The sequence below is a fragment of the Fonsecaea nubica genome (genome assembly GCF_001646965.1).
Source record: "Fonsecaea nubica strain CBS 269.64 chromosome Unknown Scaff6, whole genome shotgun sequence".
NCBI lineage: Eukaryota > Fungi > Ascomycota > Eurotiomycetes > Chaetothyriales > Herpotrichiellaceae > Fonsecaea > Fonsecaea nubica.
Genome location: NW_019173679.1, coordinates 337,374 through 363,546, shown reverse-complemented (window position 1 = coordinate 363,546; position 26,173 = coordinate 337,374). Strand labels below are relative to the sequence as shown.

The window sequence follows — 26,173 nt, the reverse complement described above, 5'->3', positions numbered from 1 at the left end:
TGCTCGCAGGGCCCTTGCTGTGTGTCTGTCGTGCATTACAATCAATCTACAGGTACCGAGAAGGCTTCATGTAATATCGTGTTGCTTTTGTGTTCTGTTCTGGATTATTTTCAAAAGAGTCGTCCGCCTTCCGATGCGATGTTTCCCTTTATAGGACTCACACGGCCCGATGCGAGCAAGACTACTACCTCAGCGACAAGAATACCACGTCGAAGCTTTTACGGATGACATTAGGAGGACATCCTGCTCCTTGGAAGTGACTGGCGCTGGGCTATGACAGCTTGTTTTCAGCTGCGCTCCCCTGCGTCCAGCCAGCTTTGCGCTGAGCAAACCACGCCATTTGTGTCGCTTTGGGCCTCACATGTTTGTCTCAGGCCCACTACTTTTCCATTCACAGGCATCGTTCCCGATAGTCTCGCCAACTTGGGAACTTTCCCACGTGGAAATCTGCACACATATTCAGATCTGGCGACCCCCTAAATGGCTGTTGGTCGGCTTGCGGAGACCTGAAAGCTTCCTATCCAGTCAGTGCGTTGCCTACATACGTCGAGACAGTGCTCCTGTCTCCACCCGTTCGATTCTCCCGTTGTTGACGCCTCGCTCCAGAAGGCTACCCGCTCCAGCCCAGACCACGATCAATTGTGAAACATTGAAGGACGATTGATGATTTTCCACAACGAATCCTTTCCCAGGCGATGACATCCTTCCCCTGGCATTTGCATGCGATAGAAAAAGGGGATTCGTCCTAAGGAAACAAAATTCTCAGCATCTCACCAAAAACAGCTTATTGAATCTACTATGTAGGATTAGTTGCGTCGAAGGTTCACAAGAGAGATCGAGGCCCGAGGATTCCATCGAGGTTGAGGTGTATTGACACGGCACAGATTAAGGCAGGATAAGGCAAGCAGGATAATACGGTACTCGCCTTCTCCGCAAGGATCAAAGCTGTTGAGAGTTGGACTCCCACTCGTCACCAATTCCAATATAGTCTGCTCAGGCCCCAATAATACATGATGGCAGTGCAAAAGGATGGAGTGTACCAAAGAACAAGTCCGTGGCCCTGATCCTCCAGGTGGCTCCTGCGATGTGGCATGGAGGTGCAGGGCGAGCATTTAAATTTTGATCAAGGCGCATTTCGAACGATGCAGTCACCTCAGGACAGCTGGCAGGGATTGCCCGGGCCGTAGTGGCCAAAAAGACAAAGGTCCGTTGCATGCTTTGGAAAGGTCTCATTACGCAGATGGTGGGACGATGATTGGGGACGGTGTAGAAGATCGTCTGCCGCACAGAAAGGGGCTGACAATCATATCACATCACCTTCTGCCCAAGATTCGAGGTCGAATGGCGAATGGCGTTAACGCCGTTCAAAGACCTGGGCTGATCGACGACAACAACGGTGAGCATATTTGTGGCGAGAAGGAGCAGCAAACGTTTTGGCAGAGTTTCACAGTTTGTTCTGTCATGAGTGTCAAAGTGTCAAGCATTACGGCCGATAATCGACAAAAGAGGTGAAAATAAAGGACAAAGGGGGGAATATCGTGCAAATAGAGCATGTTTCAATAAGCCTCATAGCAGGTGGTGGCAAAAAGAGACTTTTTCTGTGATGGTTCGCATGTTCTTAACGTTGTAGTACAAAGTACTTGTAATAATTACGTGTACCGAGTACACAGGGCAACATGGGGTTAGTGTTAGAAATGGGTTCATTCCTGGTGGTAAACTAGATACAAGACCTTGTCCAGAGGTACATATACCTAGCACTAGGCACTTTGGGGAGGTACGGAACATGAGGCTACGGGTGTTTGGGAGGCGCAGACAAAAAGTCCCGCTCACTCTGCGCTTGTAACTCGGACGAGTTTCTCAAAAAAAAAACCCCCCCAATATATCCCTCGTTCTCCGCGCAATGGCAAGGATGAAAGATTACGAGTACACACAGCAGCCTATTACGGATCCGGCTCGGAGTTAAGCCCTCTATGAGACAGTGAGCGTTCTGGGAGACGAGAGTCATTGTTCACCAAGTACCTAGTCAGCCTCCCCTGTATGGTCACATATGATTCTTCCTTGATGCTTGCATACCTGCAACTCGAAAGCTCCAGACCAGATTACCAAGTTTCGGATCCGATTTTCATGCTGGCCCAGCCTTCCTGGCAGTAGTCAGAATGGCGACCCAGTCCCACTTGATCTCCCCGTCACCGTACTTTTGTCTCATGTAGGACACCACAGCATTCGTCGCCCTGTCTCTGTATTTCTCCAGTTCCTCCGCGGTCCATGTCTTTTGCTGCACCAAACCCACCATGCCAGTCATCAAGCGGGTGAACTGGTCAACGCCACTTAATATGCTGGTATGGGGCGCCTCTCGCACATCCACATCAACAAACCCAATTTGTGCCACATTGTCTCGAATCCAGTCCACCTCACTCCATCGCCCATCCGAGTTGATTAGCTCACAAAGTTGCTTTATTGACGGGAACGAGGGGATTTCTGGATCTGTGGCAAAGGCATCTTTCACATCGTCGTACCAGCCGAGTACCATCCATGAAGACATGGCCAAAGTGCCGCCAGGCTGCAAAATGCGGTGGGTTTCGGTCATGCCGACCTTCCAGTCTGAGAAAATCATGGGTCCAAAGTTGAGAAAAACATGGCTAAATTTGTTGCTGGGGAGTTTGGTGTCCATGACATCTGCTTTGACGGCATGGGCACTTTTGACCCCGAACCCACGAATCCGCGGACCAACGAATTCGATCATAGTGTCCGAGAAATCTGCGCAGGTGAGGTCCAGGTCGGCTCTTTGCTTGTTATTCAACATTTTGACTAGGTGCTCCGAGACAATTCCCGTCCCACAAGCCTGGTCCAGCACTACCAACTCCTCATTCTCAGACACTTCGTCCAACTTTGATTGTTTGATGAGCAGATCGGCAAAGTGCCCGGTCATCTTCTCGGCACTCTCCGCATATACCTTGGTGAAGTTTGCATCGTTGAACATTTTATATACCGCGTGTCCGTCATCAGTGGCCATGGTGGCGTTCGCTGTCTGGGTGCAAATGCTAAAGACCGTCTGATCAGGTGGATGTAAGTTTTGATAACTGGCCCGCGATAATTTGCGTTCACTTCTCGGTGGTCACACAGCAACTCTTTCGATGCAGAATGAACAGAATCCTATGGATCGCCTCGAAGAAAGAGGCTCTTAAATGTAGCAGAATTGTCAGGCCTGGCTCTCTCGGAGACATATTGTATGTGTCCGAGAGAACCGTAGCTGGCGGCCTGACTCGTGATATGCGAAGGACTGTTGCTCTCTGAAATCTGTCTTCATCTTTTGCAGTACACTAGATGGGTATTAAAGGGAGCTTCACTCACGTACGCTGTACCTACCAAGTACATTGTGATGACACTGATTTTTACCTGAGAATTGGATAGCATTGCAAACAGGCAAAGTCAGGAGGAAGAACGGGAAAGGCTTCGGTTGACGAATAGGAGACTTTTAAGCTTAGCTCGGAACACCTGCTGCGTTCGGCCACGTACTTGTGGCTTATTATCGCTACATTCCCCGACCTGGTTGGTTCACCTTCTGTTTTCTCACTCGTCCAAACCCAAATAACACCCTGAACCATGGCCCCAATGACAACTTTCCAGCTGGTCTGAAACAATATTTGGTTTCTTTTCCCTCCATCGCTGAAGCGGACCGACATTGAAACGGAGCCCTGACCGATAAGCGCCATGACTAATGTGTCATGCCTACTAATATCCCTACGCGAAGCCTGTCCCCAATCAAGACCAATTCTTCCCTTTTGCCTGACGCTTCTTCAGCAGCGACGACCGGCAAGGCGCCGCGCAAGATTCAGCTAGATGCAAAAGAACCGACAAGGCTGGAACCGCCCCCGGCATGTCTCCGCGCCACCAACGAGGCATCTGATGGACTGCGCAGCGACCCGTCAAAGCCTCGTGGTTCTCGCATTGCCACGAAGACTAGTACAGTAAGTGCTGCTGCACGTGCTAGTCGTCTAGTACCCGGCCACTCGAGGAGTCAGTCATCAAGTAGTGCAACCATCATACGCCCTACCTCAAGCGCGCCTAAAGTGGCAACCGCTACGGCATCTTCGCGCTCGCAACATAGCATTTCAACGAAATCTTCTGGCGACACACGATTGCCGGTCTCAAAGTCGCACAATAGAGCCTTGAGCGCGTCAGCGCCGCCGAGACCTAACCCCGATACTGGAACTTCACGAGAAGTCGTCTCCAAGGTCGGACCCCACGTGTTTGCTGGAGGAAATGTGTCGTCTTCCTCTGCTAGACCGACAGCGAGACTGGGTAAAAAACCAGACTTTAACGCCCACCAGCAACATTACAGTCCCAAAAAGCCAACAACGATATCAACCTCTGTCGTCCCGGTCTTGCCCTCGGATCCCCAACACGTCGCCGGTCGTTCCGGCTCTATAGCCCGCGCCATACCTGGCACAGAAGTTGCGCGTCAGGAAGATGAACTTCTCCAACTGTCTCTCGTATACGACAAGTCTGCGGCCACTTTCCAGCATTACGAGGCATCTATCAAATCGCAGCTACAGACAGGATCCGAGAGGGTGAAGCATCAGCTAAGCACCCTCAGGTCCCTGTGTCATGATCGACAGGCGAAAATCAACGCCTTCGCCGTCAGGAGGTGGCTCGACCAGGAACCGAGCCGTCAAGATGTAGAGCATGCAGGGTCAGACACATTACTCTTGCTTGCAGGTTGCCTAGAAGAGCTGCACGAGGTCAGCGGCCAGGATGGACCACTGGAGGCTGTCATGATGACCTTTGAAGACTGGTACCTTGACGCGTCTTCCAGGCGTCCAACCAACGTTACAGACAATCTGTTTCGTGAGAGTAATAACGAGGAGAAAGCATATTGTCCCCACCCGATAGACCCACAATGGTCAGCCTTGGTGTCCGCTGTGGACGACCGAGTTAGAGCGTGTGCGGCTTTATTGGCGGGTCTACGAGTACATGGGTCACCGGGGCCGTCGTCACTTGAAACGTTGATCGAGATGCACCACACACTCGCTGAGCAGATACTACAAGAGATTTGTATCTGCAGGGCAATAGAAGGTTTCATGCTTCGGGAGCAACAAGAGCGGCTTGCGAGCGAAGTCCAACAAGCTCTGTCGGACGTGGAGTTACATCCTTCTGTAGAATTAATCCCCGACACTGCCAGGAAGGGTATTTGGAACCTACGAGGCAAGGTTTCTTAGAGCCGCGGCGATAGCGCTACAACAACCCAGCGCGGAACAGCACGCTGGATCTGAACGAGTGTGCTCGAAGCTTTGGTGTCGTCACATCCAAAGAACAATGACACAAGAGAAGCTTGGAAAGAAACCCGTTCCTAGATGTCGTCCTCCTGGCGCCAACTCCTCAAGGGTGCGCATTCCCACAAAGGGAAGATCTGCTGACAAGGTTTTCGGCTTGAATCGAAGATGTAGAGGGGAATCTGTGTTGTTTGGAGCGCGACCAAAGAGCCATTTCGATGGTTCAAGCGAGGAGAACGATGGAGTAGCATTTCACAGAAAAAGGACGGTGGATTAACCCGAAGCGAGGTCACAGAGAGTGGCAGTGAGCTTCGAGAAGACATTCCCACTGCATATCCGAGTTCTTGGCGACCGGAGGGTGTCGGGATAGTGGGGCTCGTTGTGTGAGGGGAGGACCGAGTCGGTCGAATCATGGGCGACCGAAGAAGGTCCCCTTGAGATGCAAAATGACGAGTGCAATCCCAGGGAAAGGTCCAAGATGTGTTCCGAGTCAATTCACTAGGAATGAATTGGTTATAGTGTAGCTAGTGTAAGTTGGTGCAGAAGCTTTGGCCCATCTTACCTAGTTGCCCCCACAGTCGTAGGGATGAAAGTTGAGGGCCGATCTACCAAGCTTCTCCCCTCTCTTCTCCTGCTCGTTCCTAGAGCCAAACGTCAACCGCTCCCTGGTGCCGCTGCATGTCAGTGGAGAACTGCCGACGTTTTTGCCCATGACTGTCGAGGGGCTGGATGAATAATACGCCCCCCTCTTCTCTTCGGCCCGAGTCCAGGTGCATTGACCACTTGACTGGAATGAAGAGTAATTATTGTTGTTTTTTCCCGCTATCGCCCATTACTCAGAGCAGAGATGTCTCTCTTACTGGTTTCTTTGCAAGAAACCGCTTCCGTCTCGGCTCCTCTCAAAACCTTTCGGCTGTGCTTGAGAATTCTGATTCGTCATGCTATCCCTGCCAGGGGTCCGTAGTGATCCAGTACCTCTCTCTTTCTAATTCTAGTAGGAGCAGTCTTGTGTGAATCTCGCTATGCGTTCTTGCGGGCCTGCGGCGAGACCAAGAGGCGTGGTGGTCAGGAGGGAGAGGCAAGAGCGGTATACTTTGCTCTGCAGATCTCTAACCGGATAAGTGCTAGGCTGCGAAGGGATTCGTTTCGTGCGAGAACTGGCACTACTACTCGTAAAGGCAGAGAGACCAGAGCATGATAACGTTGGATTTGTCTTGGTCGTGGACCCTGCAGGATTCGGCAAGTATTCGGTGTGAATTGGCCCATGACATTCCTTCACGACTTGCCCGTCTGGATCATGGCTAGCGACCCAGTATCTCAAGGATCAAAAGAGTTGGGTGATATACATATCCCTACCTTGGGTCAATGTTACTAGCACCCACGTGGTATGCCTGATCGTGGCCTGTCCTCGGGTGCCGATACCTTTCAAGGAGCGTGAGAAGAGCCCTCTTTTCCATATGATGTAGGTACCTAGTGCCCATGTACCACATTTGTACTTGCCTTGTCCAACGGAGTCCCCTCTCTTGTCCCATTTTGCTGGCTAGGCATTGGAGGCCCTAGTCCGCACGGCCGAGCTTGTGGTCACTGATCCATCTGGTAGTCGGTTCATCTTTCGTTCTGTCGATGGGTCTCTTTTGCGGCCGCGCTTGGCTCCGGAGGAGATGGGTAGGGATCGGGTTTAGTGAGTGGCTTATCTAATACTGTGGTCAACTGTAGTCATCGGAAAACTGGAGCTGGAGAGGTTACAACACACAGTTATGGAGTGCAGCAGTGGCAATTGATCAGGTAAGAATTTCGGAAGGGTGGCTGCTGTTGGCTGTTGGCTGCAGTTGGCACCAGCTGGAGACTTGCAGAGGTAATCACCTGGTGGGAGCGAGGGAGGTGGGATGGGATGTGAAGTGCTGTCAGTGGTGGCCGATGACTGGTTCTCGCTGCTCTTACCCATTGAGCGCCATTCACCCAAGGCGGCGACGAGTCAGCCAGCTTCCCCTTGCCTCGAAGCTTTCCCTAGATAGGCTGGGGAACTTCCCAACAAGGCATTGCATCTGCCTTTGGGTATAGGATCTTTTTTTTCCCTCGACCTCCTTGTTGTGCATGACACTCGCTTCCTACCTCTCCTCCCCCCCTTTTTCCTTTTCTCTCTCTCAGATCACGTTATCTCTCGTGGAATGTTAGGTCCCCCATGGTTGCCCTTTCCTTGACTCCAGCAATCCTTACACCACTTCCCCCCTCGGGTTAGTTTTTTGATGTCAGTCGTCGAGGTCACCTCCGATAGGCTCTTCCAGATCCATCCCGCCCTGCCAATGACACAATAGCTGGCCTCATTCGCATCCCGAAAACACGCCAGCCGTGGCGAGCCCAAAGGAGCAAGCGCACCTTTTACAGAACATCTCTGTTACAATGGACCACACGCGGAGCGAAGCAGACAGTTCACCCACCCGGAAACCCTCAAGGCCCTCTGCGTAGGCGAATCGGAGCTCCCATTTCCCAAAAAAGATGGCCCTCGCGGCCGAGACGCACCACCAGGCTGCCCGTTGCAGTATCCTTGACTGGCGGGAGGCTAAACTTTGACCGTTGGCGCCCTGCTGGTAAAGTGATCCATACGCCCACTGCGTACTAAACTTCTTCGAAACAAAGTACGGAGCGCGGTGATCTCTGGATCTTTTTCCATTCCCAAACTTCACCTCGTACTTCCTGCGGGCTGACTCCAATTATCATAGTTCTTGCTCCTCTTCTCCAATCCTTCTCGATCTCTGCCTTCTCTCGACCAGATCCTCTTTATCCCCTGGCGCCCGCCTTTCCACGGTCCAATCGACGATCACCATCTCTGTTACCTCGCCCTGGTCTTTGCTCGATCCCATTTCCTTCCTAGCTGCAGGGCGATCCAGTCAAGGACATAACATACTGTACAGTCTCCCCCATGCCTGCTTAGGCATGCTATGGTACCCGTCCTGGCTCTCGTCGCAGTCCGCGAGTATGCAATATCAAGGATTTGCCTCCCGCGCCCGTCCTTTACGATAAGTTAGGCGGGAAGGTACATACGATTAAACGGCGCCTAAACCGAGAAGAAAAAAAAAGTCCTCGTCCTAGACCGACCCTTCTTGTCCTCGCGCTGGTTTGCCACACGCCTCCTCTTCCTCAGCCACTGTCCCCTCAAATGTTGCCTTGCACACGCCACTCCCGTTTGACAAAGGACCAGAAGCTGGTGCGAGATCGGTGGAAGGGATGGACGGTGATTTCTATTCTCCAGATGAGCCAGAAGATGTGAAGCCCAATACCTCTATGGCTTCCAGCCTCCTCCTCTCCCGTGTCACCAGTGCGCCTGAACCCTCTCGCCGAGGGGTAGATGGTCCTTTCTCGCCGTCGTTGCATCAGACACCCCGAAAACGCGACCTGCCTTTGGACCAATCTCACCAGCGACGTACCACAGACCGATCATCTCCTCCTGCTAGATACTTCTGGTCTCCTGGGAGCACCAGTCCACGGGTGGTGTTGGAAGAGCCTCCGGACAAGCGTCCGCGACTGGATTATATACCGGAGAGGTTAGAAACAGACGTGCAATCGTCCAAGAGCAGGCTATACCCTCAGGTATGTGACTGGTGGTCGCATAGACGCCATAACCATATCCTCGGAAGGGTTGGGATGGGCACGTCTATTGGTGAGAGTGACTGACGACCGCCTTTCGCCCCCCAGACCAGCTCGTATGTTTACCCGGGAGAGCATCGCCCTCCCGCGCCCCCTGGAGAAGATATTCCCCATCATCAAGCGTGGCGCGGATCATGCGGCAACTGTTCAGATACCGAGTCGCTGGTGCTGGACCTCGTACATGGGTTCTTGGAGCTTCAATCAGAGGTCACTCGAGCTCTGGCCATTTCAACAGGGCAAAAAAGCCCTTTCGAGGTAAGCCCCGGTCCGCCCCATTGGAACGGGAAGTGCTGACGGGACCAAAAAAGTCTATCGGAGTCGAAGTGACTAAGCTAGGCCTCAAACAGTCTCTTACATGGACCCTCAATGAACTTCGAAATACGAGTCGCCTCATACACTCACACGTAGTTACGTCGAAACCGGGGTTACCCCCCCTGGCTGATGTTGTTCCGCCCCCATTTGTAAACGACATACGTCGTTTATCTATCCATGGGCAATCTTCGGCGGCTCCCACATCTATAAATGACCCCCGCAAAGCACCCCTTCCGCCAGACACTCCTCGAAGTGATGATCACCAACGTCGCACACTTGAGCACCCAGCTGTCCAGATGCCACGTCCATTCGAACAAGGACTTCCCCCAATCCTTCAAGGGGAAGAGTTGAAAAGAAATCCAGCCTACGAGCAGACGGCCTCGGGCTCGGGGCAGTCGCCTCATGCCTCGTCTTCCAGTTCGGTTTTTGGCTCAGCCCAGTCGCCCATGCAATCTCAACCATCCAGCCGCACGCTGCCGTCACCACCGGCAATCCAGTATCCGCGGACAGGGAGTTCGGAATATTTACAATACTCTCCCACGACAACTCAGGCTGCCCACACTTCTCACCTCCAAGACCTCCAACACCAGATTTCGACCAAGACTCTCGCGCTTCAGACTCTACAACGCGAACATGACCAGTTGTTGGCCGCTTTTTCAAGGTCTCAGATTCGGTGCACCGCTTTGGACAAGAAGTCGCAAGTGTCCGATCACGAAATCAACACGTTGACCGAGGACAAAATACGGCTCCAGCAACAGGTGGATGCATTGGAAAGTCAGGTCCAGGATCTGGTCAAATCACGTGACGAAGTTCATCAGCAATCGTCAGCAGATGGTGCACAGTGGAGACAAATCGTGGCTATGTCATCGCAACTACAACTCAAGGGAGCTGACGAAGCGCGGCGGTTCAAACTGGAGCGAGAAGGGTGGGAGCGAGAACGGGCAGCGCTGCAGAAACGAATTGAAGAACTCGAGTCCGGTAAGGAAAAGCTTCCCGAGACGAGGCCGGTTTCTGGTTCCACGACCCCCGTGGCAAACGATCCCATTCTGACTTCGGGCTCTGTTGAGGTTCTTAGAGAAGAGATTATCAGGCTTCGGCGCCGGTGTGTCGAATTGGAACTAATGCTTCAAGAGCTCGCGGGAGAGGCCGAGCAGATCGAAAGTGCAATTACCGCAATGGAGAACGTTCGAAAATCACTCACGAGCAAAAAGCGCCGCACAGATGATAGTTAGGTGAGGCAAACCGGGTCCAAAGTCGAGATAGTCGCGAATGCTGGCGGGTATTGTGGTTGTAGGCAACAAGACAAAGTTTGCCACACCCCCTTGCAGGCCCACCAATACCGAGCTCAAATGGTTATCATGATCTACTCGATCCACCGCTGCGGGAAGAAACACCCCATATGGCTTGTGAAATGCAAGGAGACGCGTCTGCCACCACTCTAGAGCAAACGATTGAGAACCGAGGTGTGCACACAACAGGGCGAGGGCTCAAAAACCGGGAGGCCTTATTCTATGGACATCAGTCGCTGGGGCCCAGAGTGGGAGCTGCAAAGAGGCCTTTCCGGAGGCATGGCACACGGCGTTGTACGAGAGCAATGAAGCTGTTTGGCGTATAGCCATCCTAGCAACTTCCCGAAATAGGAGGCGCATATTGAAAAAGGGTGTGGGTCACGGGGCCAGATAAATGGCCAGCGAGTATTACGTGGGATATGCTTCGGCTGGTAATGGGGTATACCCGGGAGGCGTTACAGAAGACAAGGAGGCAAACATGTACCATGAGCACGAAAGGCTGGGAAACGGTGTTTCACGGGAGCCCCATCGCTCGAGGGAGAACACTGGATGAAACTTCCTTGTTGGAAAGAAGAAGAAAAAAACCATTGAGCAGAATTGTTGAAATATCAAATAATGCCTTGCATTGAGCTCTGACGAATGATTGGGAAGGGATTCTACCGAGGGTGGATTCTCAAGAGTTTGAAAGGAGCTTGTATCTACATACTGTACGAGTACTAGTAGATGCGGAACTCGAGGAGGGAGGACGCCGAATGACCAAAAAGACCCGAGCGACAGGGTTGCTACTTGCTGAATACTACTTGTACATAAGTGGCCGATAGGCGTAATACTGGATGTACAAATACGAGTAAAGCCATGAGCATTACGAGGAGTTTGCTAATGCCTGAGCCTTGGTGACCTGCGCGGGGTTGAACTAGTGGCATTTAGTGGCCCTCAGAGGCACTAGTGGCACCAGCAAGGCTAACAACCATTTCCGTTTGGCGGGTCGTGGTGCCAGTGACGGTGACGGCAATGCTTGGGTCCTTCCCTCATTTTCCATCTTCATGGTTATTGTAATGGCCTGCACCTCCGCCTCCGCCATCACTCAGCATGGCGTAAACACATCCCTCTGACTGCGCCCACATCACTAAGTCCCTCTCTAGATCCAAGGCTTTGCTCCCTCTTGGGTGCCAGCTTCTTACCAAGAACCACTCTGTATCGTCTCTCACAGACTGATGCCCTCTTCCAGCGCTCGCTTTGCCACCATTTTAGCCGAGCGCTTCCACCATACTCGGTGCAGCTCAGAAACCACATGCTCCCTCCACCGTTATCCTCGTTCATAGTTCCCCGTGCGTGCACAATTTGAGCCGGCACCGAACAAACCTCACATCACATCTAACTGCGCCCTCAGCCGAGGTCATCCTCGTCGGCACAAGGCTTCGTATCTTGCATGTGTCAATTCATCCCCTCCTCAGTTTATCGACTTCAGTTGCCCCCCGGCTGATACGATATGGGCGACAAGTTTGACCTTCGGCTACTGAAGCGATCTTTGGGCGAGACAAGAAGAAGCAGGTCCATTAAAACTCTTTATGGGGATAAGTCTTGGGTGGAAGATTTGGATATTGTCAACGAGCTTGGAGCTCACACCGGTTGCGTCAATGCCCTCTGGTATAGGTCTCACCAATTCTGCCACCCCCCTCCGTTCTCGTTGCGTGCGTAAGGGACACCTGTGCTGATACCGTCTCTGGTAGTTGGTCGAAAAGTGGCAACCTTCTGGCTTCAGGCTCAGATGATACCTATCTCAATATCTGGGATTACAATGCACCTGACAGTACCCAGCCCTTTACGCTGAACACAAGTGTGAGCACCGGTCACCATGCAAACATCTTCTCAGTCAAGTTCATGCCCCACTCGGGCGACCACACCGTTGTTACATGCGCCGGAGACTCCGAAGTCCGAGTCTTCGATCTGGAATATGCTGGAGCTGCGAGCCAGAGCACGTCGAGCGACGCAGGCACAAGAAGCCGGAGGTTCAACAGGTTCTTTCAGAACGCGAGGTGGCTGAATGAAGGCAATACCAACTGTCGGGTATATCGAAGCCACTCGGATCGCACAAAGAGAATAGTGACCGAGTCCAGTCCATACCTGTTCTTGACGTGCTCCGAGGATGGCGATGTGCGACAATGGGATCTCAGACAGCCTTCGTCAGCATATCCTGCTCCTCGGGGTCTCCGGGGCTTCGCACGATTTCACCAGGGTGCTCAGAGCGACAGCGGCGACTCGCCTCCTCCCCTCATTTCTTACAAGAAATATGCCCTCGATTTGAACACCATCTCCTGCGCGCCCAGTCAGCCACAGTACATTGCGCTTGGTGGGGCTCATCTTCATTGCTTTTTGCACGACAGGCGCATGCTTGGTCGAGATCTGGGCTCTGAGAAGGGCCAACCTGGCACTCGAAAGCCTGACGCGGGCTCCCCAGAAGACGAGGCCATGGCTGACGCAACCAGGTGTGTTAGACGATTTGGGCCTAACAACAAGCGCAGGATGGGACCGCGTGGACATGGCCATATCACGGCTTGCAAGATCAGTGATGCCAACCCCAACAATCTCGTGGCCTCTTGGTCTTCAGATCATATCTACAGTTTTGATATCGTCCAGTCGCCCGATGTGAGGGAAGCCGATGCCCGAGCCCATGAAGATTTCCGGCTTAGAAACCTTTCCGGCCGCAAAAGGAAGAGGGGAAAGGCGAACGCCTCTTCCAGCAGTCTGGGCGATGCAGCCAATCCCAGTAGGCGTCTACGGAGGGTTCCGGACGACCGTCCAGAAGAGGGCCGCACTGCTCTGTTGGCGAGGTTCGCTGACGGAGAGTCTGAGCTTATCCCTATCCCTTCCCCCATGTCCGAAACGACGGCTGGGACCCCGTCAGCTCATGAGCTCCTGCTTTCGGAAGCTCAGAGATCGAGTGAACGGGTGGCAAGATCACTCATTCAACTCCGCAAGACCTTGTTTGACTTCTCTACCTCATTAAGCGCCGATGTTTCTGCGTCTCTGGAGGGGACTTCAGACCTCACACCCCATACCGCTGCATTTACTAGTGCCCTTGGCCGATGTGCCTCGCTGCTTCCTCAGATGGACGAGGTCATCCGTACATGGTCATACCCGATAAACCCGAGTGAGGAGGATGTCACTCTACAAAATACCTTGAGGAGAAATCGACAATCGAGTTGGCGATTCGTGCAAGCGGCTGGCTGTTTGGCCCGCACCCTCGGTGGACGTTTGCAAAGCCTCACCTCAGCCCCGGATGTTCGGCTCGCACAATTCGACCAGATTAGACCTGCTGCTCACGAAGGTAAGAACATCTGCAAAGAGTCGAGATTTTGCTACGACTTCCTGAAAGCCATTCTTCTGTGGCTAGATGGTGGGCAAGTTGCGGTATTGCAAGGGTTTAAGCGGCCGCCCAACGTGAGTACCGACAGTCCTCGATTTCCCCTCGATCGAGAGGACACGGTACAAACTTTTGTGCCGAAATTGGAAGCCTATCTCTTGGATCTGGCAGAAGATGAGACCCCGGTTGTGGACCTAGACACAAATCGTTTCGAGCGGGACGAAACTCGTCATGTTTTTCGGAATCAGAAGTCGGCGGTGCAGGCTTTCATGAGAGCCCTCGGCAATATTGAGCTGGTAGCCAGCCATGGTATGTCTGAGACTCGGGCTGACCCGTCGAATCCCTCCACGACAATACGCGTGATGGACAAGGGTGCAGCAACCAGGTTCTGGGGGCTTAAGGTAGGCCGCTCCCTACTCATGCGTGCCGCCGAAGGGGTTACGTTCGATTTTGTGAACCGAGCGTTTGGGGGGTTGAGACTTCGGTTGGCCAGCTCAGATTTGGAGGAAGAACGGTCTCAAGAAGACATCGACCCGGACGAAGAGGAACGCATTGTTGAAGCTATCGACATTGTGAGAACCCACTTGGGGGAGTCTTCAACGGAGTCGGCCCAAACTCCGCACGAGACCACGGAAGGATCCAGCCAGCCAGATGTGGAAATGGGCACTCCACTCACTGTCCACGTCGAGGATGCGGACGAAGATGGAAACGAAGACCATATCGAGGGCGAAGAATGGGAATCAGACACTTCAGAGACCGAGGAAGAAGACGACGATGGGGAGGCTCCGGAACGTCTCTTTTTCCGACGGCGGATCGGGTTTGCGCGGTATCGTGAACGAGCTTCGGTGAATCTCGAGGTGCCCTACACGTCACATACCAAAGTTTACAAAGGCCATTGTAATACACGGACTGTCAAGGACGTGAATTTCTGTGGTCTCAATGATGAATACGTTGTCAGCGGCTCCGATGATGGCAATTTCTTCATCTGGGATAGGAAGACGTGCAAGATCCTCAATATTCTGGAAGGAGACGGCGAGGTTGTCAATGTGGTTCAGGGCCACCCGTATGAGCCTATGATTGCTTGCAGCGGCATTGACAGTACGGTCAAAATCTTCGGTCCCGGAGGCGACAGTCGAGAACGCGAGGCGGCAGAAAAAGGGATCAACATTGCTAATCCTGGTGGAGGGGTGCACTCGTCTCTCAGATTTGGAGGTCGACGGAGCCGACGCACTCGGGGTGCCGGCGACGACGATAGCGATGAGGATGACGATGGCCCTGGAGCCATGGCTTCCAGTGGACTCCGAAGTCGTCGGGCAATGCACCGCAGCTACGAGATCACCAGCCAGAACGATGTGGAACTGAGGCGCACTGCGGAAGACAGTTTTGTCACGGTAGGTTCCATGGACGAGCTGTTGGTCCGGGCATGGATTATGTCGAGTCTCCATATGATTTGATGGACGCACGCACCTCCACGCAATCTCCCACGCTAGGCTGCAATGGCATCTAACATCTGTTGTCAAAGCAGGAGGGGGTGCTTGCTAGATTGGCATTGGCGATCCAAAGAGGCCAGATGACAGGAGTTACCCTTGGGGGGGTTGGCGAGGCAGGCGGCACTATAGTGGTCGATGATAATTGTTTGGTCAGTTCATTCCCAGCAAGACGTTTGTCTCAGGCTTGCTGACGATGCTGGACGCTTAGATCATGTGAGACGATTTCTGTCAGTGGTTCAATGCCGGCCAATGCACCTCGTCGCCGACGCGAGGTTCCCCAAAACACAGACATGTCCAATTGGTGGAGAAAGAAGAGTCAGACTGGGAAGACGTACAGTGGCTTTTTGGGCTTTGATGGGAGTCAGACTCTGGCCGACCCAGGCATGAATTGGATATCCACGGAGAGAATGTCGACCGGCCAGCTTCCATCGACCCGAGCGATCGTGTTTCATCGTCTTGATTTCGAGGACTTGTTGGGTGGAACCAAGGTTGTGCCTGGCTGAAGAGGGCTTTCACGGGCAATGGCCGAATGTGCGCGAGGATCTGGTTGTACCATGACCAATTCTGGGCGGGATAGGCAATAGGTCAACCGATTCGTGCATACGTTCTCGGCATCTGGGTTGCTCACAGAACGTAATACCCCGGTAGTATGGCACTGGGCCGTCGTACCTCGCTTTTCGCGTTTCGGCTCCGCTGTGGCCAGTTCTATTCGTACATGCCCCCTATTTCCGCCCCCTCCGACTTACGAGGATTATTGATCCCAGTGAAGGGGCCAAGCCAGGTCACTGGTGCCACTGGTGCCACTGACGAATGCGTATCGCATGTATCGTGGATCGTGTAGCGTTGGTCCCCCGTTCCATCAGCTCCGAGGTACCCAAAAAAAAAAAAGGGAGCGAGGGTGCTTACGAAATGGTCAGTTTCTGACATACATATGTATGTATGTACGAGGTACCTCATCGGAGCTATTACATATGTACTCAGCTAGTACTGTAGCGAGCCGTTGCCGTTTTGTATCCAGAATTGGGCCTTGCAAGGCTTGTTAGGCGTGGGGACGGGTGGAGATGGAGATAGATGGTGGTGGAGGTGTGGTGGTGCAGAGAGGACAGACGGAGTACGGAATTCGAGCAACTGCTTGTACCGGGGTACTGTAGGCACGGGCACCTCGTACTTGGTAATGTTATCATCGAGTGAAATGACTATTCATCGTGAACCCGTCCACTGCCGTTCTGCCGTTCTCTGAACGTGGTAGTTATCTATCAGTGTTGCTCCCGAAACGCCCTTTCCTTTTCCCCTAGAGCACGCAGAGCAGGCCATTCTACGCCCGTTTTTCCACCCAAACCAACATCGATGCACATATTCAACCGTGGGAAAAAAGCGCGAGACGTCCGTCTATCAGATCATCGGCGATCTTGCGCAACCCGTCGCCAACGCCCGGTCCACCGATGTTGGTCATGACCATGTACGTTCCCTCGCGGTCCTCTTCACCACCACCGCCGCCGCCGTTCCCAATGACAGCGTACGCGACCACGTAGTTGTACCGGTTGCTCCCCGGGTGCGAAATGCTGTAGACGGAGCCGTCTGGGTTCCGCCGTTGACAGTGCCACCCACCGGGCGTGTAGATGTCGTCGTCTGCGTAGGGCGTGTGCAGGAATTTGAACATCTCCCGAGACAGCCCGAGAGGCGTGTCTAACCCGTTGACTCCATCGATGTGAGCCTGCAGGAACTTGTTGTACTGTGCCATGGGCGCATGAACCCGGGCGGCTGGGTTGAAAGCCGGCGGTTTGTCGCGGTGGTCAAAGTCGACGTCTGAAACAGGTTCCGCCGCTCCATACGGCTCCGACACCCAACGGTGTGGCCAGGGATTGCAGACGGAAGTGACGTTAGTCTCATCGTTGGGCCCAAACCCTGTGTGCTGCATGCCCAGAGGCTCGAATATTCGAGTCTGAACAAAGTCTTCCCAGGTACTTCCTGTGCTCAACTCTATGATGGCGGCAGTGATCAAATAGTTGGTGTTGTCGTAACAAAATTTGCCCTTGCTTCTCGCTGGAGGTTGGGTCAATGCTTTCTGGACCATCAGCCATCGACCCTGCTTCGGGGATATGTCGGGCCTGTACAAGGACTCATAGAACGGGGTATCGGCAGCCCAGTCAATATCGAGGCCTGATCGATGCGACGTCAACATCTTGATCGTGGTGCTCTTGTGCTCCTCGGCCATAGAATCGGCGAGAGAGGGAATGGCTTCCTCCAGTGTGGAATCCCACCGCAAATGCCCAGCTTGAACCAGAATTGCAAAGGTAGTGGCCGTCATCGCCTTGGTGTTTGATGCCAGATGAAATTGATCGTCCTTGGTGATCTTGAGCGAGGCCCCTATCCGCCTCAGACCAGTAACCGCAGAGGAAAAGTCGCCATGTCTGCTGGAAGCAGCGGCGAGGCCCGGGTAGTTGTACTCTTTGCGTAGTTTTTCGAGGAGCGTATCCCCTACCGTGGTTGAGGCCGACGACAGATCCGGTGGGCTGTTTGAGAAGGGCCATCTTGAGCAGAAAGTCAGTGTCCCCGTCAAATGATAGATATCCCGGCCGTTGCCGCAATCAATACTTACAGCCACCCCCACAACCCGGACATATTAAGGGCGAAGAGGCAGAAGGCCACGAATGCGAACTGTAACCAGCGACGACGACTCTGTGTTCCCTTTGAAGACGGAGGACGCATCATAGCGATGGGGAGATGAGGATTTTTCTCACACTTTCTAGGTTGCAGCTTTCGGATACTTTGCGTGTGAAGTGACAGGAGCGAATCGGATGTAGGCCTGGCTCGTTTCGAGCTCTGCCTCACCGCTAGGCTGGACAGACAGATTCACCAGATGTCATGATCTCTGTGAGTGTTGAACTCCGGTCAGTCACGGTTTCCACTGAGGCGGTGAGGATCTGTTGTGGCAGCAGTGAAAACAAGCAGCCAGACTGTCACTCGGCTGTGGCACCCACATACATGTTAGATAGTCACTTGTTGGCTTGGATCCAAAAGAGGAATAGCCGGACAATGCCTCAAGCGTAAGACCGAATCTTGCACCACTTGACCAAGCAGGTGGTGACTGATGTGTACCTTCCCTGGGACACACGTTTCCCCCAACTTTCGAGGGGCAGCCTCACTCTTAGGCTCCTTTAACTGGTGGCACAGCCGTCTGCCATCTGCCGTCTGCCGTGGCGTATGTTGTGATGCTTCGCCCGTTTGATTGGTTGCTGTTCGGTGTATTTGGGTGTCTGCAAACATACCGTGTTACCATCCCCGTCACCAGGCAAACGGTGTCCAAAAAGGCAACCGTGAGGCTCTGCGGACCATGCCTTTCCGCGTTATTCTTGGCACCCCTCAATTCCCCACAGTACCTAATTCCATTGGACAGTGGCTTTAGCCCCCGCTGGCTAGTGTTTGCAGTGGGTCTCGAGTTTGCTCAATGTCAATCACTTCCTACACACCATCAGGCCGGCCAGCCTGATACTGGATAACTGCCACCGAAGAGCATCAACACAGCGCCCATTGCCTTGATTTTCTTACAAGGATGATGGCCGGATTACATCCATTCGGCCAGACAGCCCAGAAGTCCGAGCCTTGTTTGCCCACCCTTTTTGAACATAAACCCCAAAGAGTCCGAAGCGCATGGAGACTTCCTTGGTGGAAAACCCCCTCTTCTCTTATGCCAACTGAAACCGCGGCCGAGCCTTTTAGAAAGCCGCTCAATGAACCCTTTGCATAGCGAAGCATGCCACGACTGGGGAAATGGGAGATATCCGCCTTCTATTCGGCACAGCGACCGATTGAGCTGAAACGCCTCACACCCTCCAATACCATCTTCTGTGACCCTAACCTCAACCGCCATTCGGCAGACGCAGTGGCACAGATTTCGTCGCAAAGCTGCGCGTGGAACTACGTCTCGAGATCTAGAGAAGCTGCACCCATTGTCGGCGGCGAGTCGAAGGAGGTATTTGAGAACAGTTATCCTGAGCCAGAGGAAGGTGTGCGACCTCGCGCCATCGAGTCTGAATCTTGCAAGCCTCTCCCTAGCCACATCCGTGGCCGGTTGAAGAGGAGACCGGTCCCCTCCATTTCAAATTATGCCTCCATACGAGGACATATCACCAGACAGATACCAGGTTATTCGGTGGCCATCCTCGATGTCTGCCCAGACGACACAGATGTACCCACGAGCAGTGGCATGATATCGAAAGAAATCGCCTGGCAGCGGCCTCAGCAACTCGTCCTGAAATACTACTCCGCCGCCGAGATCACTCGTGACCCACGACGAACCGGCCGGGAGTACGTTCCGCGCTTCTTCAACGAGGTCAATGCATATGCCCAGGCGAGGGCCGCCCAGGGAACAGTCCTACCGTATGTTTGTGGGGTGTATGAGGATGCCAGTACCGCGGTCGTGACGGGCCTCTATCTGGTCATGGAATACCTCCCCAATTCGACCACTCTAAGAGACATGGATAGCCATCTTCGAGCAAGTTTGGTGGGCCTCCTTCGCGAGAAAACCGCGCTTGCTTTGGAGGCGTTGCATTCCAGTGGCGTCTCGCATGGCAGTATGAAGAGTAACCAACTGCTCATCTGCGCAGACACTCATGACGAGAATGAGCATTCCACGTTTTCGGAGGGAGAGGATTGGTTTGTGGTCATCGTCGACCTGCAGTATGCTAGGTGAGCTCCTTCTCCAACCCCCCATATCTCTGGCCCACCGATTGGGCCAACCGAGATCTGATACACCTCCCAGGTTTCACCGCGCTATGCATGAGTTGGAGTTGGCAGCCGAAGTAGACCGGCTTGCCCTGCGAGAAGCATTTTCTTACTGTGGCTGCAAAGCGGAAGAAGACGACGATGATGAGGCGTATCAACAATTTATTCGTGAACGTCAGTTTTCCATGGGTTACTGTTGAGAGGATAACCGCTGTAGCCACCGCCGTCACGGCCTCCCGGAACCGGTGAATGTATGGTCAAAAGATTGCCAGATTCTCTTGAGCTTCAAAAAACTCGTCATCACTGTCCGGATCTGATGATTCTTCGGTTTCGGGTTCGTCACCGGGACATGGACGAGGTCGAGGAGATTGTTCGTTTCGTCGCTCCATCAGGACCGCAAGCCAGTCCTTCATCGCTCGCACAAACTCCTCACTCAAAGCAATACTCGTGGCCCCGTGTAAAATGTCACGTGCTGTGTAGCCAAAGGCATCCTGCTTCTCGGGGTTTAGTTGCGACAAATCGAACCCTCCATTCGCAAGCACGTCCAATGCCTTCATACTCCCCTTGGACGCGACACGGTGAAGAATCGACTGCCCCACGTCATCACCAATGGTGTAGTCCGCGCCTCTCCTCATCAACACCCTAATCACATTCACACTATCGTAATCGATCGCTTCCATTAGCGGGGTCGAGCCGCCCACGCTTTGTTGATTGATCCGCGCTCCGTGGTCCAGTAGACATGTCACCATTCGTGGCCGATTGTTCAGAGCGGCGCGGTGCAGGGCCGTCTTCCCTCGACTATTACTACCGCTTCCACCAACAGACACGCCGCTTGGAGGAGACACCATGGCATTCACGTCCGCGCCGCCGTTGATCAAGGCAAGCATGTAGGCCGGGTCGTCTTGATTCATCGCCGCGGTGTGCACGGGTGGCCAGCCGCCCCAATCGCAGGAAGATACTGATGCGTGGGCCTTGACGAGCAGACGAACACATTCAGGAGATTTGCTCCGCAGTGCATAGTGCAATGGGGACGCCTTGAGCTTGGAACAGATGTTGGGGTCGGCATCGTGACGGAGAAGCTGGGCCACACTCTTCACGTCCCCCCTCTGCGCTGCCCACGATAGAGCAGTGCGGTTCTCGGTATCCACAGCGTCGACGTCCGCAGCACGAGACTCGAGAAGTTTCTGCAGTTTAACGCGAAGGAGACCAAGGAGGCATTTGTGAATCACAGAGAACCCCTTTTCGTCAAGGACGTCACCCGACCCGAAGAGTCGTTTGAAATTCTCTGCGAGAGGGGAATTCTCCGGTTGCGTGAGGATGACGGCCCACGCTTTGTCCACAGCGGAGCTGCCCACACTGTTTTCGATTGTCGGGTCCGCGCCGGCGTGGAGGAGGAGCTCACAGATCTCCGGATGGCCAAAGTCGATGGCATACTGCAAGTCGAATTAGCTATCAATGTCATATGTCCTCTAAAGGGGTCGAGTAGCGTACGTGTAAGGCCGTATTTCCGAAATTTGTGTGTACCTCGTTTGGATGGGCGAGCTTCTTTGAGAGTATGTCCTGCGCAGCTAGCACATTGCCTTGGGCCGCAAAGATGAAGAGCTCAGAGCGTTGGACGACGGTGCGTAGTGAAATATGGATGGAGACTTTGGAGAGGGTGTTGACAATGCCCAGGGAGACGGCGCGGGAAAAGTACCACGAGGGGAAGTGGTACGTGGCTTTGACGCTGAAGGTAGTATTGCGGGTGCAGGATGCTTTGGAGCATTTTTGTCGGCCCAACGGTAGACCAGAGTAACCTAGGAAGAGACTTCCGAAGATGCCTTGGAATATCTTGGGCGTATTGACCGAGCACCTTTGGTGACAGACGCAGCTACACCATGTTTTGCATGAGTCTGGGCCGTAGCGAGAGACTGTGACGCCGATGTGAGAGATAGACGAGTCCCAGGGACTGATGGTGTCCATCTGAAATGCCATGTTCGGCGGCAATGTGACCAGAGAAGTAGCCCGCGCACCAAAGGTCTCGTTAGCAGACATGTAGTCCTGTGCTGTCTTCTGGTGCTGAAGGTTGTCTCTCAGCATGAATGGCTGATTGATTTCTCGAGTCTTGCATTGTGCCCCTTGAGCCGTGTTGTCGATCTGTCTCCTTTCCCTTGCCACGGTCGTTGCTCTCTCAGCTCGTGAAACGTCAAGAAGGGCCAGGTCGACTCGAACAAGTCCGGACGCAGACGCAATGGCTTTTCTCAGCTGCTCCCGCAGCGGGCGAATTTGGTGTAGCAACGACGCAAGCTCACGCAACTTTTGCCGACGATGTGCTTTCGTCACACGACCTAATAACGTCGTTGGGGTACCCATGACACTGAGATATGCTCGTGCGGCATCATCGATCCGAGGCAGAATTTCTTCGAGCTGGATGAGGATCCTCGAGATGGCAGGCAGCGGGCGATGGCATCGACCATGTTCAACATCATTATTCCTGCCCACAAGGTCTGGGAGAAGAACCTTCAGGTCGGCGACTTCATTCTTCAGGGCAAGGATCTCATCTGGACATTGGCCAACCGATCGGCGAATTTGCTCAAGTCTCGTGTAAACGGTGCTAAGGCTGGCATTGAACGAGTCAACCGATCCCTTTTCCTGGTATTCCTCGAAGATCATCGACATGGCAGTAAACCTTTGTCAGTGCATTGATTCCATCGAGTTTAAGTAGGTGTCCAAGACTTACCGACGCACAGGTTGTTGCAGTGTTGAATCAGCGCCTTATATATCCGTGCCCTATGTCATCGGGCGCATGCGGCAGCTGGTCATGCCAGCAGGAGGCAGGGGCCAGGCTGTTTGGGCATCGTTTGCCTGACCACAAGTCCAAGTTGTCATCGGATTGGCTGGTGTGAAGAGCATGCCGGGGAAGTGCATGAAAATAACAGCTAAAGTGAATCCCAGGACGCTTTTGTATGGTACCGTTTGCATCGACCGGAGACATTCAGCCCAGTTGAATTTTGCAGCCAAGGTCAAGTTGAAGGCGCCCGACTCTCACACCTTCGCTAAGGTGGAAATCTGCTAATATAAGTAGGAGAGGTTATGACACTTTACACGAGCGTCAGCTCTCGCAACTCGATATATGGCCCCCATCCTCCCCTCCTCCTCCCTCGTCCTCTTCCTCTCACCGGAATATGGTCGACGATTGCAGAAGCCTGCCATGACCAGCCAAACATTATGAGCTTCGGATTCAGCCTAGGCGACCTTGTCACCGTGCCACAGTTCGCGTGGAACGTGTATCACACCTGTAAGAAATCGCCCTCAGAGGCTCGCGTCATCGCATCCGAGCTATTCACCCTATGTGGCATCCTACAGACCTTGGGCGATGGTAGGGCGCATTACATGCGGACGCTGGCCGAGAACGATAGAGTCCGACTACTCTCAGCCTACAATGTGTGTCGCGATGTGCTCGAGGAAGTCTCAGCCACTCTACGCAGGCATTCGGAGTTGAGCAAAGACAATCCTCATCTCTTTGCACGCTTAAAATGGGGTGCCGAAGACGTCCCTGCGTTGAGACTGCGCATCATCTCCAGCACCTCGCTGCTCACGGCAATCCAAAGCAGTAGACAGTCGTAAGGACACCCGGAACCCTCCATTTGTCCATGAACTAACGTGTGCTTAGACTATCGGCGTCAAGAATGGAGGACAAAGTCGACCAGCTCCTCTCGCGACTAGATTCTTCACCATACGAGTGGTTCCGATCGCCATCAAACCCTAATCGCAGCCTCGAGATTGGGCGCAGACCTCAGAGGCTGCTCCCAGAGAACGAAAATGACAATCGGTTGATGCTTTCGCTAGAGCAATTGACCACGTCTTCGCTCCTTCAGCTGCCCGCTTCAATCAGAGAAACTCAGACACCCATCGATTCGGAGTCACGCAAAGGACTTCTCAAGCCATCTTGTCGACTGCTTGGCTCACTCACAAGACCTTTCTCCCACTCGAAACCATCCACTTCGACCAAGTCGGACGATCTCCCTCGCGCTGCCGCCGCTTCCAACATCCCCAAAATCCAACACCTTCTCATGTCTGGCTACCCGGTGGACCATGTCGATAGTAGTCATGGCTACACTGCTCTGCACAATGCTGGCATGTCCGGCTGCGTTACCACCCTCGTCCTCCTCCTCTCGCATTCGGCCTCGGTCTCGATAGCAGACGTAAACGGCGCAACCGCCCTCCACCACGCCGCACAGAATGGACACGTGGACGCATCCCTCCTACTCATCCAGAAAGGGGCAGATATCGATGCGGCGGACAGCGCCGGACATGCACCGTTGTTCTATGCTTTGCAGAATGGACATCTCTCGGTCGCAAATGCCTTGCTCGGACTGGGTGCGAAGATGGCGCTGCTGGCTGATGGGGGACAGACATATGACTATTGGGCGAGTAGACTTGCTCCTTGCGCCGAAGAGATCCGTCGATGTGATACGCAGGACGATTCCTGACTTCACGATAGGCAATCAAAAACGAAGAAGATCTTCGGGATAAACGTGAAGGAGGTGAGGATATAGTGTCTTGTCGTCCTGTCTCTCTCTGTTCAGCTGGATCGTCTGGAACGGTTCAGCTACATAGGAAGCTTCGGCTGTGTCATGGTTTGCTTGATATTTGTTTTGTGTGTTACCTCCCGTGGTCACTTACATCATTTATTCTGTGTGGCGCGACCGAGACTCATGCCCACCTGGACATCCATCATGATCAAGTGGCGGCTCACACTGAGCAAGTCCTCGTCGAACTGGATGCAGCCCTCCTCGAATGCGACGATGATGCTCGATCCACCAAACTGGAACAAGCCGACCTCATCGCCCTTCCTCACCTCGGAACCGACCTGCTGGCACTTGGGGTTGATTTCGACGGTGCCAACGTTAGTCGCGCCGATCGCCACGAACAGCACCTTGCCAAATTCCTTGGAGTTGATGCACACGGCGCACCGCGCGTTCGTGGTCAAGACGTCTATGTCACTTCTGAGGCACAGCGGATCCACCTGGTAGTAGTCACCGGGGATCTGTTTGAACCATTCAATCGTGCCGATGACAGGGGAGTGGTAGCGGTGGTAGTCTTGAGGCGAAAGCCGGAAGCTCGCGATGGCGCCGTTGTGCCATGGTTTGGCAACTTCGTCGTCGCGTATGAGGTTACCTACGGTGAAGTTCCTCCCCTTGATCCAGAGTTTCTTGGTCTGCGCCACAGTTGGGTAGACCACCAGACGACAGTCTGCGACCACCACGGCACGCGTGGGGTCGTTCTGCTCGAAGATGGGTCGTGCGCCAGGTCTGTGCTGTCGAACGAAAAATTCCTCAAAGGTGCGATACTTGTGGATGTCGGAAGGCGAAAAGTCGTCCATATTGATGTGATAGAAGTCCACGAAAGCCTTGATCTGACGAGCTGACGCTGGTGTGCCTTCCTCTTTTCCTGTCCCGCCATTTCATTGGTTAGCATCATTGAGATTTGCAAGGAGCATGTATCAAAGACAGGACGAGCGGCAACGCAGGGACTTCTCACCGGCTGTGATGGTCTTCTCGTGGATCCACAGCCGAAGCAACTGCGTACGATCCAGCCATTCAACGGGACGACTGAAGAGAACCCAAAGCTTTATCTTTTTCCATATCGGCTGTTGTTCGCGCTCAAGGCGGCCTGTTTTGCGATTCAGTGTTTTCCAGCCTATCTGGCGGTTTTGGACGAGTTTGACCGTCGAGAGAGCATGGTCCAGGATTCGGTGGATCCACTGCAAGATGAGGTCGAACATTGTTTGTCGTGGGTACGATGCTATGATTGTGAAACAGTCTAAATTTGAAGATTGGCTGTGGGCACAGTCTGTATGATTTAGAGGGTTTGAGGAAATGAAAAAAAGAATTGTATCAGAATTGCACTGTCGGATGTCATCTCCGATCTTAACTTGTACTGGAACTGTGTAACGTCATAGCTCTGACATCAGTCACTGCAGTTTGGAAGCAATGCTCAATTGATACTGGCACATCTAGAGTATTTCTAGCTCACGGACCTCGAGGCTGGTCGGAGACCGTTGGGGTGCAGGTGATGTTGCTACGCCCCGTA

The 26,173-nt window shown here is 53.4% G+C and overlaps 9 protein-coding genes across 9 annotated transcripts; 5 read left to right on the top strand and 4 right to left on the bottom strand.

Moving 5' to 3' along the window:
* Positions 1–2,122: 2,122 nt before the first annotated feature.
* AYO20_01528 (hypothetical protein) lies at positions 2,123–3,013 on the bottom strand (the record flags this gene model as incomplete). The annotated part of the gene is made up of 1 exon (XM_022639834.1): positions 2,123–3,013. One exon carries the CDS (start codon positions 3,011–3,013, stop codon positions 2,123–2,125), a length of 891 nt encoding a protein of 296 aa, XP_022504222.1.
* A 712-nt stretch (positions 3,014–3,725) lies between these two features.
* On the top strand, positions 3,726–5,219 carry AYO20_01527 (hypothetical protein; the record flags this gene model as incomplete). Its single annotated transcript, XM_022639833.1, has 1 exon — positions 3,726–5,219. The coding sequence occupies one exon, from the start codon at positions 3,726–3,728 to the stop codon at positions 5,217–5,219; it is 1,494 nt and encodes a 497-aa protein (XP_022504221.1).
* Positions 5,220–9,526: 4,307 nt separating this feature from the next.
* AYO20_01526 (hypothetical protein) lies at positions 9,527–10,462 on the top strand (the record flags this gene model as incomplete). Its single annotated transcript, XM_022639832.1, has 1 exon — positions 9,527–10,462. The coding sequence occupies one exon, from the start codon at positions 9,527–9,529 to the stop codon at positions 10,460–10,462; it is 936 nt and encodes a 311-aa protein (XP_022504220.1).
* A 1,546-nt stretch (positions 10,463–12,008) lies between these two features.
* AYO20_01525 (hypothetical protein) lies at positions 12,009–15,337 on the top strand (the record flags this gene model as incomplete). The annotated part of the gene is made up of 2 exons (XM_022639831.1): positions 12,009–12,166; positions 12,250–15,337. The coding sequence occupies 2 exons, from the start codon at positions 12,009–12,011 to the stop codon at positions 15,335–15,337; spliced, it is 3,246 nt and encodes a 1,081-aa protein (XP_022504219.1).
* Positions 15,338–16,730: 1,393 nt separating this feature from the next.
* On the bottom strand, positions 16,731–17,995 carry AYO20_01524 (hypothetical protein; the record flags this gene model as incomplete). The annotated part of the gene is made up of 2 exons (XM_022639830.1): positions 16,731–17,904; positions 17,973–17,995. 2 exons carry the CDS (start codon positions 17,993–17,995, stop codon positions 16,731–16,733), a joined length of 1,197 nt encoding a protein of 398 aa, XP_022504218.1.
* Positions 17,996–19,127: 1,132 nt separating this feature from the next.
* AYO20_01523 (hypothetical protein) lies at positions 19,128–20,298 on the top strand (the record flags this gene model as incomplete). The annotated part of the gene is made up of 2 exons (XM_022639829.1): positions 19,128–20,062; positions 20,136–20,298. The coding sequence occupies 2 exons, from the start codon at positions 19,128–19,130 to the stop codon at positions 20,296–20,298; spliced, it is 1,098 nt and encodes a 365-aa protein (XP_022504217.1).
* Positions 20,299–20,355: 57 nt separating this feature from the next.
* Positions 20,356–22,756, bottom strand: AYO20_01522 (hypothetical protein; the record flags this gene model as incomplete). Its single annotated transcript, XM_022639828.1, has 2 exons — positions 20,356–21,531; positions 21,590–22,756. The coding sequence occupies 2 exons, from the start codon at positions 22,754–22,756 to the stop codon at positions 20,356–20,358; spliced, it is 2,343 nt and encodes a 780-aa protein (XP_022504216.1).
* Positions 22,757–23,305: 549 nt separating this feature from the next.
* Positions 23,306–24,570, top strand: AYO20_01521 (hypothetical protein; the record flags this gene model as incomplete). The annotated part of the gene is made up of 2 exons (XM_022639827.1): positions 23,306–23,700; positions 23,751–24,570. 2 exons carry the CDS (start codon positions 23,306–23,308, stop codon positions 24,568–24,570), a joined length of 1,215 nt encoding a protein of 404 aa, XP_022504215.1.
* Positions 24,571–24,764: 194 nt separating this feature from the next.
* Positions 24,765–25,865, bottom strand: AYO20_01520 (phosphatidylserine decarboxylase; the record flags this gene model as incomplete). Its single annotated transcript, XM_022639826.1, has 2 exons — positions 24,765–25,531; positions 25,622–25,865. 2 exons carry the CDS (start codon positions 25,863–25,865, stop codon positions 24,765–24,767), a joined length of 1,011 nt encoding a protein of 336 aa, XP_022504214.1.
* Between the last annotated feature and the right edge of the window lie 308 nt (positions 25,866–26,173).